We start from the raw sequence: 14,370 nt of genomic DNA, 5'->3' as shown, positions 1-14,370 counted from the left end.
ATAAATACTTAATTGCTCCACATTCTAGCTGTTAGGTAAGGTCAGTTGGTTTAATTTTAGCCATCTGAATCTACAACAATAGGTGAAGATTTCTGTTAGCCTCTCTCAACAACTGATAAAACAAGTGGGCAGAAAACCAGTAAAGATGTGGAAGACTTGAACAACACTATAAGCCTACTTGATTGACATTTATAGAACACTTTGCCTCACAAAAACTAAATATACAGTTTTTCAGTATTTACCCAAACCAAAAACCCAGTGCTGTGGAGTCGATTCCAGCTTATAGTGACCCTATAGAGCAGAGTAGAACTGCCCCATAGGGTTTCCATGGAGTGGCTCTGGATTCAAACTGCCAACATTTTGGTTAGCGGCTATAGCTCTTAACTACTGCACTATCAGGACTCCACAACAGTAGGTAAAGCTTTCCAGAAGCCTCTTTCAACAATTGATATAACAAGTGGGCAGAAAATTAATAAATATACAGAAGACTTGAACAACACTATCGGCCTATTTAATTAATATTTATTTATAGAACACTCCAACTAACAAAAACTAAATACAGTTTTTTAATATTTAAAAATTGAGGGCCCTGCCCTTCAGGACCATTTTCTGGACCATAAATCAAGTCTCAAAAGATGCAAAAAGCTTGCAGTCATAAAATTATGTATTCTTACCACCAAAAAAAACCTGTTGCTGTCGAGTCGATTCAAACTTGTTCTCACCACATTAGAACTAAATTAGTAACCATAACAGAAAGATCTCTGGAAAATCCCCTAAATAATTGGAAAAAAAAATGTTAAAAAAAAAAAAAAAACTTGAAATAGATCATGGATCAAAGAAGAAATTAAAAGGGAGATTAGAAATTATTTTGAACGAGTGAAAATGAAAAAAACATAACATTAAAATTTGTGAGACAGCACTAAAACAGTATTTCGGGGGAAATTTTACAGCACTTAATGCCTGTATTATTAAAGTGGAAAGATCTCAAATCAATGACTTCGTATTCTACCTTAGGAAAAAAGACAAAGTAGAGCAAATTAAATCCACAGTAAACAGAAGAACAGGAAAAATAGAGACCAGAAGAGAAATCAAAGAAATAGAAAACAGAATAACAAGAAAGAAAAACAAATTAAAGTAAAAAGCTTCTTTGAGAAGATCAATATGATTGATATACTTCCTGACTGATTAAATGTAAAAAGATAATACACAAATTGCAACTATCCGGAATAAGAGACGTGTCACCATTACATATGACACACACATGAATGGGCTAATACAGAAATATTATTAAGAACTTTATGCCAATAAATTCAGTATCTTAGATGAAATGGTTCAATTCCTTGAAACACGCAAACTACCAAAGCTCACACAACAGGATGCGTTGTAAGTGAACTGGACAGCACAGGGCCTGAGGAGGGAAATAGGGGAGCAAAAGAGGCTTCATGCATCACTTAATATGCATCACTTAAGAGCTTGTAAATACTGATCCTTTGCTCACCTATGGCCCCTGATATCTGTTGACTTGATCCCAAAACACAAGTGTGTGTTTTGTTTATAGCCACATTGTGAGATAGCTAGGGAAGGGAAGGGGCCTCCAAGATCATCTTATTTATTCATTCAGCAGCTATGCTCCAAGCACTCATCTGTGCCAGGAGTTGTGTTAGGCCCCTGGTGAGGCACTAAAATGACCGGCATGGGCCCCTGTCCCTCAGGATCTTACAAGCTGAATGCGGAGATGAACAAAAGTATGAAAACAAATACAAATGAAAGACAAGAGCAAGATCTATAGAGAAAATAAAGTTATTGGAGGGATTTATGCCAAAGAGTGATGGTGTCTGATTTTCGTTTAATTTCAACGCCCTTTTTTTTTTTTTTTCATGGTGCAGACTGAAAAACTAAGTCAAAAGGGAAAGTGGCTTTCTCAAGATCACCCTGCCAGGTCCCAGCTCTGCTTTCAGATGTACTCCATGCTGCTTCCCACCCCTTCTTGTAATTCTTCCATCTCTACATTTGTGCATTAGCTACACTAGACACCAGCCCAGGGTTTTATAGGTATTACCTCACATACACCTGATGATGTCCTTAGGAAGCAGATACTAAAATGATCCCCATTGTGCAGGTTGAGAGACGGGGAGGCACTGAGAAGCACAAAGACTAGTTCAAGGTTACATAACTGGAAAGAGGGAGAAGCTGGTCTGAACCCAGCTCTGTCTCCTCAAAGCTGGGACCCTAGCTACACCTAGGCCTTTCCTGGAGGCTATGGTGAAGTCTAAGGAGCCCTGATGGCTCAGTGGTTAAGCACTCACCTGCTAACTGAAAGGTGGGAGGTTTGAACCCACCAATCACTCCATGGGAGAAAGATGTGGCAATCTGCATCCATAAAAAGAACAGCCTAGGAAACCTTATGGGGCAATTCTACACTGTCCTATAGGGTCTCTATGAGTAGGATTTGAAATGATTACAGCAGGTTTTATGTGTCCAGTTTTGGAGACGGAATGGGGGAGGTGGGAGAGCAATCACCAGCAACTGACTTAGCTGGAGATGCTTGAGGTGGCAGGATGTTCCCCTTCTGCACCCAGACTTCTTCAGGCTCTAGCCTCAGGAAACCCCATGTGATAGAGTGATAGCCTTTTCAGGTGGTGCAGTAGCTCGTTCAGTCCTCAACCCAGAAGCTTCTGGCCATTTTCCAGGAGGAACCCAAGTTAAGACAGGGCAGCCCAGGGCAGGCCATTCCAGGCCAGGCCACCACTGTGATCCTGACTGGGCAGCCTCACACCCTCTCCTTCAGGCCATACCAGCTCCCAGGCCAGAAAACTAGAAGGCCAGAAGGTCCCTGAGCTCCGCAACAAGCACCTAAAGGTAGGTAGTTTTTAGCTGAAGAGCCTGTTAATAGTCTCTATCACTATCCTTGTGAATATTCTCAGCTTGGCACTAAATCAGGTCAGGTTCCATAGATTTTGTGTTTTTTTTTTTAATTGTCGTAAAAATATAGATAATACAACACTTGCCAGTTGTGCTGACTTCCCTGTATTGTGTGTTGTCCTTCCCTTCACCTAATTCTTGTCTGCTATGCAGTTATTGACTCTCCCTCTCCCTCCCTCCCCACCTTCATAACCATCAAAGAATTTCTTCTGCATTTAAACCTTTTCTTGAGTTTTTATAATAGTGGCCTCACTCAATATTTGTCCTTTTGCAACTAATTTCACTCAGCATAATGCCTTCCATATTCAGCCATGTCGTGAGATGTTTTGAGAATTCATTGTTGTTCTTTATCGTTGCGTAGTATTCCATTGTGTGAACATGCCGTAATTTGTTTATACATTCATCTGTTGGTGGGCACCTAGGTTGTTTCCATCTTTTTGCTATTGTGAACAGTGCTGCAATGAACATGGGTGTACATTTATCTATTCATGTGACGGCTTTTATATCTCTAGGATATATTCCAAGGAATGGGATTACTGGATAGTACGGTACTTCTATTTCTAGCTTTTTAAGGAAGCACCAAATCAATTTCCAAATTGGTTGTACCATTTTACATTTCCTCCAGCTGTGTAAAAGTGTTCCAGTTTCTCCACAACCTCTGCAACTTTCATTATTTTGTGTTTTCTGGATTAATGCTAGCTTTATTGAGGTGAGATGGTATCTCATTGTAGTTTTAATTTGCATTTCTCTAATGACTAATGATCGTGAGCATGTCCTCATGTATCTGGTAGCCTCTGGAATGTCTTTTTGGTGAAGTGCCTGTTCATATGCTTTGCCCATTTTTTAATTGGGTTATTTTTCTTTTTGTTGTTGAGGTTTTGCAGTATCCTGTAGATTTTTTTTGTTGTTGTTGTAGATTTTAGACAGTAGACCTTGATCAAGTATGTCATCGCCAAAAATTGTTTCCTACTCTGTAGATTGTCTTTTTACTCTTTTGGTGAAGTCTTTCGATGAGCATAAGTGCTTGATTTTTAGGAGCTCCCAGTTATGTAGTTTCTCTTCCGGTGTCTGTGCATTGTCAGTTTTGTTTTGTATTCTGTTTATGCCATGTATTAGGGCTCCTAGCATTGTCTTTAATTTTTATTCCCTGATCTTTGTCAGCTTAGATTTTATATTTAGGTCTTTGATCCATTTTGAGTTAGTTTTTGTGCATGGTGTGAGGTATGGGTCCTGTTTCATTTTTTTTCAGATGGATATCCAATTATGCCAGCCCCATTTGTTGAAGAGACTGTCTTTTCCCCCATTTAACAGACTTTGGGCCTTTGTCAAATATCAGCTGCTCACAGGTGGATGAATTTTCAATTCTGTTCCATTGGTCTACATATGTATTGTTGTACCAGTACCAGGCTGTTTTGACTACCGTGGTGGTATAATAGGCTCTAAAATCAGGTAGTGTGAGGCATCCCACTTTGTTCTTCTTCAGCAATGTTTTACTTATTTGGGCCTCTTCCCTTTCCATATGAAGTTGGTGATTTGTTTCTCCACCTCGTTAAAAAATGTCGTTGGAATTTGGATGGGGATTGCATTGTATGTGTAGATCACTTTGGGTAGAGGTGACATTTTCACAATATTGAGTCTTCCTATCTATGAACAAGGTATGCTTTTCCACTTATGTAGTTCTCTTTAGTTTTCTTGCACTAGCATCTTGTAGTTTTCTTTGTACAGGTTTTTATGTCTCTGGTTAGACTTATTCCAAAATATTTTATCTTCTTGGGGGCGCTATTGTAAACAGTGTAGATTTGGTCATTTCCTCTTCAACATTCTCTTTGTTGGTGTAGAGGAATCCAACTGAGTTTTTTTTATGTTTATCTTGTATCCTCATACTTTGCTGAAACCCTCTATCAGTTTCAGTAGTTTTCTTGTGGATTCTTTGGGATTTTCTGTGTATAAGATCATATCATCTGCAAATATAGATACTTTTACTTCTTCCTTACCAATTTGGAAGCTGTTTATTTCTTTTTCTAGCCTAATTGCTCTGGCTAGGACCTCCAGCACAATGTTGAATAAAAAAAAAAAAAAAATTTTTTTTTTTTTTGTATTAACATCCTTGTCTGGTTCCTGTTCTCGAAAGGAATGCTTTCAGACTCTCTCCATTTAGGATGATGTTGGCTGTTGGCTTTGTATAAATGCCCTTTGTTATAATGAGGAATTTCCCTTCTATTCCTATTTTACTGAGAGTCTTTATCGTGAATGGGTGTTGGACTTTGTCAAATGCATATTCTGCATCAATTGACAAGATCATGTGCTTCTTTTGTTTTATATATGTGATGGATTACATTGATTATTTTTCTAATGTTGAGCCATCCCTGCATACCTGTTATGAATCCCACTTGGGCATGTTGAATTATTTTTTTAACATGTTGTTGAATTCTATTGGCTAGAATTTTGTTGAGGATTTTTGTGTCTATGTTCATGAGGGATAGTGGTCAGTAATTTTCTTTTTTTTTGGTGTCTACATGGTTTTGGTATCAGGGATATGCTGGCTTAATGGAATGAGTTCGGGAGTAATCCATCCATTTCTATGCTCTGAAATATCTTTAGTAGTACTGGTGTTGACTCTTCTCTGGAACTTTGGTAGAGTTCTCCGGTGAAGCCATCAGGACAGGGCGTTTTTGTTGTTTTTGTTGGGTGTTTTTTAATTACCTCTTCAATCTCTTCTTTTGTTATAGGTTTATTTAGTTTTTCTACGTCAGTTTGTGTTTGTTTAGGTAGCTAATGTATTTCTAGAAATTTGTCCATTTCCTTTGAATTTTCAAATTTGTTGAAGTACAGTTTTTCACAGTATTCTGTTATGATTCTTTTAATTTCATTTGGGTCTGTTGTGATATCACCCATCTCATTTCTTATTGGGGTTATTTGCTTCATCTCCTGTTTTTCTTTTGTCAGTTTGGCCAACCTTTATATTGATTTTCTTGACCTTTTCAAAGAACCAGCATTTGGTCTTAACTCTTTCAGTTGTTTTTCTGTCCTCTATTTCATTTAATTCTGCTCTAATTTTTACTATTTGCTTTCTTCTGGTGCCTGAGGGTTCCTTTTGTTGCTCTCTTTCTATTTGTTGAAGTTGTAGGGATATTTCTTTAGTTTGGGCCCTTTCTCTTTTTTGATGTGTGCATTTATTGCTATAAATTGACCTCTGAGCACTTCGTTAGCTGTGTCCCAAAGGTTCTGATAGAAAATGTTTTCATTCTCATGGAATTCTATGAATTTCTTTATTCCATCCTTAATTTCTTCTATAACCCTGTGGTTTTTGAACAAGCTTGTTGTTCAGTTTCTTCTGTTTGATTTCTTTTGCCTGTTTTTTCTGTTATTGGTTTCTACTTTTATGGCTTTATGGTCAGAGAAGATGTTTGTAATATTTTGTTGTTTTTGATTCTGTTAAGGCTTGCTTTATGATCTAATATGTGCTGTATTCTGGAGAATGTTCCACGGGGACTAGAAAAGAAAGTATACTTGGCTGCTGTTGGTGGAGTGTTATGTATATGTCTTATGAGGTCAAGTTGGTTGATTGTGGCCTTTAGATCTTCTGTGTCTTTATTGAGCTTCTTTCTGGATGTTCTCTCCTTCACTGAAAACGGTGTGTTGAAGTCTCCTACTATTATTGTGGAGCTGTGTTTCTCACTTTTCAATGTTGTTAGAGTTTGTTTTATGTATCTTGAAGCCCTGTTGTTGAGTGTGTTAACATTTATTATTATTATATCCTCCTGGTATGTTGTCCCTTTAATCATTATGTAGTGTCCTTCCTTATCTTTTGTGGTGGTTTTAACTTTAAAGTCTATTTTATCAGAAATTAATACTGCCACTCCTGTTCTTTTTTGATTGTTGTTTCCTTGATATATATTTTTTCCATCCTTTGAGTTTTAGTTTGTTTGTGTCTTTAATTCTAAGGCATGTCTCATGTAGGCAGCATATGGATGGATTATGTTTCTTATCCATTCTGCCACTCTGTCTTTTTATCGGTGCATTCTATATTCAGCATAATCATGGATAGATATGAGCTTAGTGCAGTCATTTTGATGTCTTTTTTTTGTGTGTTGTTGACAGTTTCTTTTTTCCCTTTAATTTTTTGTGCTGAGTAGGTTTTCCTTATATGTTGCCTTTTCCTCTTTTTCATTGTTTTTGATTTTGTTTTTGGTGACTCTTTATGTTTTTCTTGTATTTAATTTTGATGTGTAGGATTGTTATTCTCCTTTGTGGTTACCTTAATATTTACCCCTATTTTTCTAAGTTCAAACCAAACTTTTATCTCTTTGTATCGCCTTGACTTCCTCTCCATATGAAAGATCCATGACTACACTTTTTAGTTCCTCTTTGTTGATTTAATGTTGTCATCTTTTACATAACAACATTGCTGTCCCCCTGTTTTGAGCATTTTTTATCTGATTTATTTTAGTGATTTCCCTATCTGGATTGATATCTGTCCTGTGTTCTAGTCTTGAGTTTTTATCTGATGTAGTTGATTTTCTAACCTGAGGACTCCCTTTAGTATTTCTTGTGGTTTTAGTTTGGTTTTTGCAAATTCTCTAAGTTTCTGTTTGTCTGGAAATGTCCTAATTTTGCCTTCATATTTGAGGACAGTTTTGCTGAATATATGACTCTCGGCCAGCAATTTTTTTTCCTTCAATGCTTTGTATATGTAATCCCATTGCCTTTTTGTCTGCATAGTTTCTGCTGAGTAGTCTGACTTATTCTTATTGACTCTCCTTTACAGGTCACATTTCATTCATCCTTAGCCACATTTACAATTGTCTCTTTATCTTTGGTTTTGGCAAGTTTGATTATAGTATGTCTTGCTGAGTGTCTTTTCGTATCTCCCTTTTGTGGTGTTCAATGAGCATTTTGGGTAGACATCTTTTTGTCTTTCATGATATCAGGGAAGATGTCTGTCAACAAATTATCAACAATTCTCTCTGTGTTTTCTGTTATGCCTCCCTGTTCTTGTTCTCCCATCACTCATAGGTTATTTTTCTTGGTAGAGTCCCACATGATTCTTAGGGTTTCTTCATTTTTTGAGAATTCTTTTATCTGGTTTTTCTTAGAATATATTGGTACAGAGTGTTTTGTCTTCAATCTCACTAATTCTCACTTCCATTTCCTCAATTCTGCTCCTCTGACTTTCTATTGAGTTGTTTAATTTGGAAATTTTGTTTATCTTCTGAATTTTTGTTTGCTGTCTCTCTATGGATTCTTGCAGCCTATTAAATTTGTCATTATGCTTTTGAATAACCTTCTTAATTTCCTCCACTGCTTTATCTGTGTGTTCCTTGGCTTGTTCTGCATTATGCCTGAACTCCTTCCTGATCCCTTGAAGAGTTCTGTATATTAATCTTTTGTATTCTTCTTCTGGTAATTCCAGGAAGGTCTCTCTGTCTGGAAGATTCCTTGATTCTTTGTTTTGAGAGCTTGCTGAAGTGATTATGGACTGCTTCTTTATGTGATTTGATATTGACTGTTTTCTCTTAGGCGTCTATAAGTTATTGTATTAATTTATTTTATGTTTTTCTACTGTATCCTAGTGTCTTGCTTTGTTTTGTTTTGATATGCCCAAATAGACTACTCAAGTGAGCTACTTTGATTACTGGCACCTTTGAAGCTCTACCTTCCTGTCACCAGATGGCTAAAGCTGTTACCTGGTATACGAGTGTAGCAGTCCATTCACTTTTCCTGTATGGATTCAGCTCAGGTGTCCAGGTAGTCTATCACACAGTGTGTGATGCAGGCTATCACCTACAGTCTTAGAGGAGCAGGGGTAGTTGGTGTAGGCACAGGTATCTTGTTGCAGCAGGGGGTCATGCCCTGAACAAGGCATGGTTGCTGACAACTGTCCCCTGTCTGTGAGGGAAGTGTGTCCCTGTTCCCTAGAGTGCTCAGGTGGTCCATGGGCACCCAATGCTTTTGGTCGTAAGGACTGGAAGGCATCATTTATTTTTTGATGCTCATCATGGGTGGCCATGTGTTGTGGGTGGAGCCACCAGTCCTCAGGCCCCTGATGTGGGTAGGTGAGAACCCTGCTTAACAGGTAGGATGGTGTCAAACATCAAAAATATGCCTCTCTACAACACAGCTGAAACTGTTGAAGTTAGATCTAAGGCACATACACCGTTAAACTATGCCAATGAGGGTCTAAGCTACTGAAATGGAACCACACACATCCATACAGAGAAAGACGTTCAAAGTCCGTGGACCAGTTGCGCTTGTGCCCAGGCAAAAGATTCACTTCTGCCCTGAGTTCCCAGCTTAGGAGAGCCAGCAGCTTATTTTTTCCCCATTTTTACTTTGTTCTCTCTCGAAGGCCGGGAGAATGGCTCAGGGCACACAGCATGACTTATCTCAGGCCCAGGGAAACAGCCACCACTGAAGCCAGCTCAGGGGCTTCAGCAGAGGGAGGAGGGACCAGATAAATGGGAGAGAGTTCTTTCGAAAATGTACTTTTTTCCCATGAGGTAAATTAGACACAAGTACTTATCTTTTGCCTAGAGTGCTTTCTTTGCTGATTCCGGAGGCATGAGTAGACTCTGTGCCCCTCATACTCTCTCACTGAGGAAACCACATCCTGAATGCTACTGCCAGCCGTGCCGCAGTTGCACCAGGGTATTAGGCCTACTGGGTTCTGGTTCCCACTGAGTCATGTCTGGCAACTCCTTGCTGTTTCTGAACCATGTCTCCCTCCCCCCTGCTGCTCAGTCCAATTTCTTAACTTTGTCTTTGATGTTCATAGCTCCTAGCTTGTCATATATATAATCTATTCACTGTTTTTTTTTTCCGGATCTTTGTTGTAAGAGGGACCACCAGAAACATCTGACTACTCCACCGTCTTGGCCCTGCCTCAGAAAATAATTTCTTTATTAACAATTGAATAATGAGCCATAATATTAATCTTCTAGCTGGCATTGAAGAAGTGCAACCAGAGATGTATGGAATCAACTTGGAATCAATTTTGTGAAGGGTTTAGTAAAAAACTTCTCTTCAAAGGGTTCTCTATGGTATTGTGGCAAACTTGCAGCAATAAAATGACGACTCTACAGCCTAGGGGCAGGAGATAAAAATTCCTGGAAACCGTCCTACTCTCCAGGGTCCAACTGTGATGATGGAATATCAGTTTGCTCGCTCTTTTGTTTAGATAACAAAGGTGTTAGAGAGTGTTACTGGTGTTCTTGAAATAGTGTGAGGTTCAGAAACAAGAGATCTATTGTTCACACACTTAACCTCCAGTTGGGTTGTTTCCAATGTAAACTGAAAAGGCAAAGAGTTCCATGAATCACCACATTTCTAGTAGATGCTTTGTGATTATTACCATTATTCCTCCAGGGTGAACTCTCCTATTTCCTGAACAAGCAGTTCTTCCCCCAAAGGAAGCCAAGGGCAAATGAAGCAATTATTTGCTGTTACTCTCTAATTTGGAGCTTGAGGTTGGGAGACCTACCCTACTGGGTCCTCTCTGTGTTTTGTAAGGTAGAACCCCAGCCAATGCTCAGGAGGTGTGAACAAGAGTCTGGTTGTGAACTGATAACTTTCTTCCTCTTTCAGTGCATCTTTGACTTAGAGACCGTACCTGCTTCACAGAAGTCTGGGTCTTCTAAAGAGAAAAGGAAGAACGATCCCATACTTTGTAGCTGAAGGAATCTGTGCTTTTCACATAAGTAGCCATGTCAGAGCTGCAGTAGACTTTACGTTCCTCTTACTGTATCAGTGGTATGATTGTATGTAGGTGTGTCAAGTGTGTCTACTGATTCCTAGCATAAATTATGCTTCCTCAAACTAAGTTCATGTAGAGTAATTTATCTGGATCTGATAATCTATCCAAAATTTAGAGGATAGGGCAAACACATATTTTCTCTCATTTATCTTTCATCCTTCATGGAGTCATGCTGGTTTTTCCTCCAAATTTTATCCTAAATTTCTTCAATTGTCTTCTTTTTTGCTGCCACAATCCAGGTGTAAGTACCCAGTATTTGGTATCTGAACTATAGCAATAGTATCCTATTAAGATTCCTCCTGACCTTCTTGCCTTACTATAATATGTTCAGCCAGTAGTGAACAAAGTATTTACATTTTTTTTAATCACTTCTTTACTAAAGATTCTCATGGGTGTTTTACTGCTCTGACAGTAAATTCAAAATTTCATCATGCCATAAAAGGCCTTAATAACCTGACTTCTACTTAATTCTCCATCCTCATATCCTTCTTTAGCTAACCAAGTTCCTGTATTTTTTCTGTTCCTTAAATACCCTAAGCTCTTTCTTCTGTCAGAGTCTTACACTTGATATTTATTCTAACTAGAATCTTCACATGGCAATCTCTTTCTTATTATTTATGACTCATTTCAAAGAACCCATTAGAAGAGGCGTTTTCTGCACCCTAGCTTCCTGTTACTGAAAATATATATTAAAGTGGAAAACGCACATACCTTGCAGTTCCATTTCTCAGATTTTATTCTGTTTTCCCATTGTAAATTCATACTGAACAATGGTATTATTCATAATATGTTTGGAAATTGGAAAAAATATAAATGCCCATCAGACATTTAATTTGCATATCTATTTGTATAAACTGGATATTAACATGCTATTCACTACCAAAACTGAATGTGTAATTTTTCTCAGGTAAAAACGTCAAGTTAATAATTTTTTTCCTTGAGAAATTTAGATAACATAAAATTTGCCAATTCAATGTTTTTCACTTGTACAATTCAATGAAACCAATTACAAATGGTATTTTTAACACAGAGGACTGAAGAACTAGGGATTCAAGAGATCATGTCAGTCAAGTTAACAGAATTTGTAGATAATGGAATCTGTACTTAACCTCTTAGACGATTGAGGATTCGTACAGTGAGGCACCTCTCAGCTACCATAGAATGACTTTGAGATTAATTAGTAGTTTTTATATAATACATGAGCTCTGTTTTTTTAGTTCTAGGACACATGTTCTTATTTCTTATTATTTTGTAAACATTCATATGTACAGGTCTAAGACTAATGGACCTGAAGCAGATAGAGAAAGGAATGATAGATCATACTAGCAGAGTGGAAGTGTTGTAAATATTATAAGAAAAATATCGGATATGAGTTACTGGTAGAATAGCTACTGTACAATCATAGGAAATTGATAGGTTGTTATTTGGTAAAGTAGGTTAGACAAACACTCATAAAGGGCTTCTTCTTTGACAACTCTAGGATGGGACTGGAAAAGCCAATGACTTTCTTGGTGTTCTGAAGGCTTCAACAAGAGAACTCTGGTTTGAATTGAGGGAGCAAATAAGGTAGGAACTTTGAAGAGAATTTAGGTATTTTTTCTCCCCTGTTCCATGAAAATTTCCATAGAAAGGGTGATGGTAGACTGAAAATGTTGAGGAGTGAGAAAGAATTTTGATAAGTGAGGACTGATGACTACACTATAAGATATGTTGCTGGATCCTTTATGTTATTGACATAGATTCCTGTCCTTAAGGTCCTTGTCTTGGGTAGTTCCTTATGATGTTTCTCACCATGTGTGCAAATCTGGATTTCTGGGAGATGCAGAGCAGCCCACTGGATTGTCTCATTCCACACCATCCATGGAAATAAAACATTAACCAAAGAGTGTGAGAGAAGAATAGGGAGATAGGGGTTAAAAGAGGATGATAGACTAATTAGATTGTCTCTCTCTTGTACTCTTTGTTCAGTTACTAATTGAAAGTTTGGTAGTATGAACCCACCCTGCGCTGCCTCAGAAGAAAGGAGCGGTGATGTGTTTCTGAAAGACCACAGCCTTGAAAACCCTATGGAGTGTTGTTCTACTTTGCAACACATGGGGCCACCATGAGTGGGAATCAGTTCAACAGCAACTTTTTTAATTTTTTTATTTTTAATAGTATTTCTAACAACCGGTTACTTGCCTAACCTTGTTCCCTAGATTCTTATTCTCAAGTTTGAACCTGATCTGACCTGATAAATCATTCTCATATTTCATGGTTCCTCCAAAATAGCTTTTGTTGATTTCTAGGTGGACTCATGATAGCCTGTGGTTAGACTTACTGACTGTCATTTGTGGAGCAAAAAGCATGAGATATTCAAGATTCCTACACTGAGTGGTTCAAATATACATTCTCATTATGTGACCATCATAGTAATATTCTTTCACATTGCCATCTCTTTTTTGATTGACAGAAAAAGAGAAGAACAGGATGAGGAGGGATAATCAGAGCAGCCTGTCGGAATTCCTCCTTCTAGGGCTTCCCATCAGGCCGGAACAGCAGGACATGTTCTTTGCCCTGTTCCTGGGCATGTACCTCACCACAGTGCTGGGGAACCTACTCATCATCCTGCTCATCAGGCTGGACTCTCGCCTCCACACCCCCATGTACTTCTTCCTCAGCCACTTGGCCCTCACTGACATCTCTTTCTCATCAGTGATAGCACCAAAGATGCTGATGAACATGCAAACGCAGAATCAATCCATTTCATATGCTGGGTGCATTTCTCAGGTGTACTTTTACATATTCTTTGCTGATATTGATAGTTTCCTTCTCACCTCAATGGCCTATGATAGGTACATGGCTGTTTGTCACCCCCTCCACTATACCACCATCATGAGTCAGAGCCTGTGTTTCTGGCTAGTTATTGTGTCCTGGGTGTTGTCCTTTGGCAATGCCCTATTGCACACCCTGCTCCTGGCCCATCTGTCCTTCTGTGGAGACAACACTCTTCCTCACTTCTTCTGTGACCTCCCTACCTTACTTAAGCTATCCAGCTCAGATACCTCAACCAATGAGCTATTTATTCTTACTGTAGGGGTGGTGGTCATTACCCTTCCGTTCATATGCATCCTGGTCTCTTATGGTCACATTGGTGCCACCATCCTGAGAGTCACCTCTACCAAGGGGATCTGCAAAGCCTTGTCCACTTGTGGCTCTCACCTCTCTGTAGTGTCTCTGTACTATGGAGCAATTATTGGATTGTGTGTTTCCCCCTCATCCAGTGACTCTAATAGCAAGGATGTCATTGTGGGTGTATTTTACACCCTGGGCACTCCCATGCTAAATCCCTTTATCTACAGTCTGAGAAATCAGGACATGAAAAGAGCTCTGGGAAATATACTCAGTAAAGGAAAGTTTTCACCATAATGTACTCCGAATCTAGACTGGTGTTATGACTTGTTTCGTTCAATAAGTTATTGGCAAAAATAAAAATAGAGACTTGAAAATGCTATGCATGGTGGCTTACGGTTTCTCGCTATTGAGACCCTGAGACCTTCCTGTGAAGAAGCACACATTAGTCTAATGGAGAATGAAAGACTACAGGAAGAGAAGAGTAAGCTGTTCCAACACTTCTGGCCATATGTAGACTTTCTAGAACATCCAGCCACAGACAAGTCAGCCCAGCCTAGTGATGCTCAGCTGACCCATAGAAT

At 38.6% G+C, this 14,370-nt stretch overlaps 1 protein-coding gene across 1 annotated transcript in view; it reads left to right on the top strand.

The window, feature by feature from the left end:
• The window catches only part of LOC111749881 (olfactory receptor 1J21-like), a 71,683-nt gene extending 57,600 nt beyond the window's left edge, over window positions 1-14,083 (top strand). Inside the window, exon 2 of the mRNA XM_023545339.2 lies at window positions 13,144-14,083. Coding sequence (XP_023401107.2) covers window positions 13,144-14,083 — 940 coding nt within the window. The remainder of the gene's footprint in view (window positions 1-13,143) is intronic.
• Window positions 14,084-14,370: the final 287 nt, after the last annotated feature.

The sequence above is a fragment of the Loxodonta africana genome, chromosome 9, assembly GCF_030014295.1.
Source record: "Loxodonta africana isolate mLoxAfr1 chromosome 9, mLoxAfr1.hap2, whole genome shotgun sequence".
NCBI classification, from domain to species: domain Eukaryota; kingdom Metazoa; phylum Chordata; class Mammalia; order Proboscidea; family Elephantidae; genus Loxodonta; species Loxodonta africana.
This window is presented reverse-complemented; position numbering and strand designations above follow the sequence as displayed.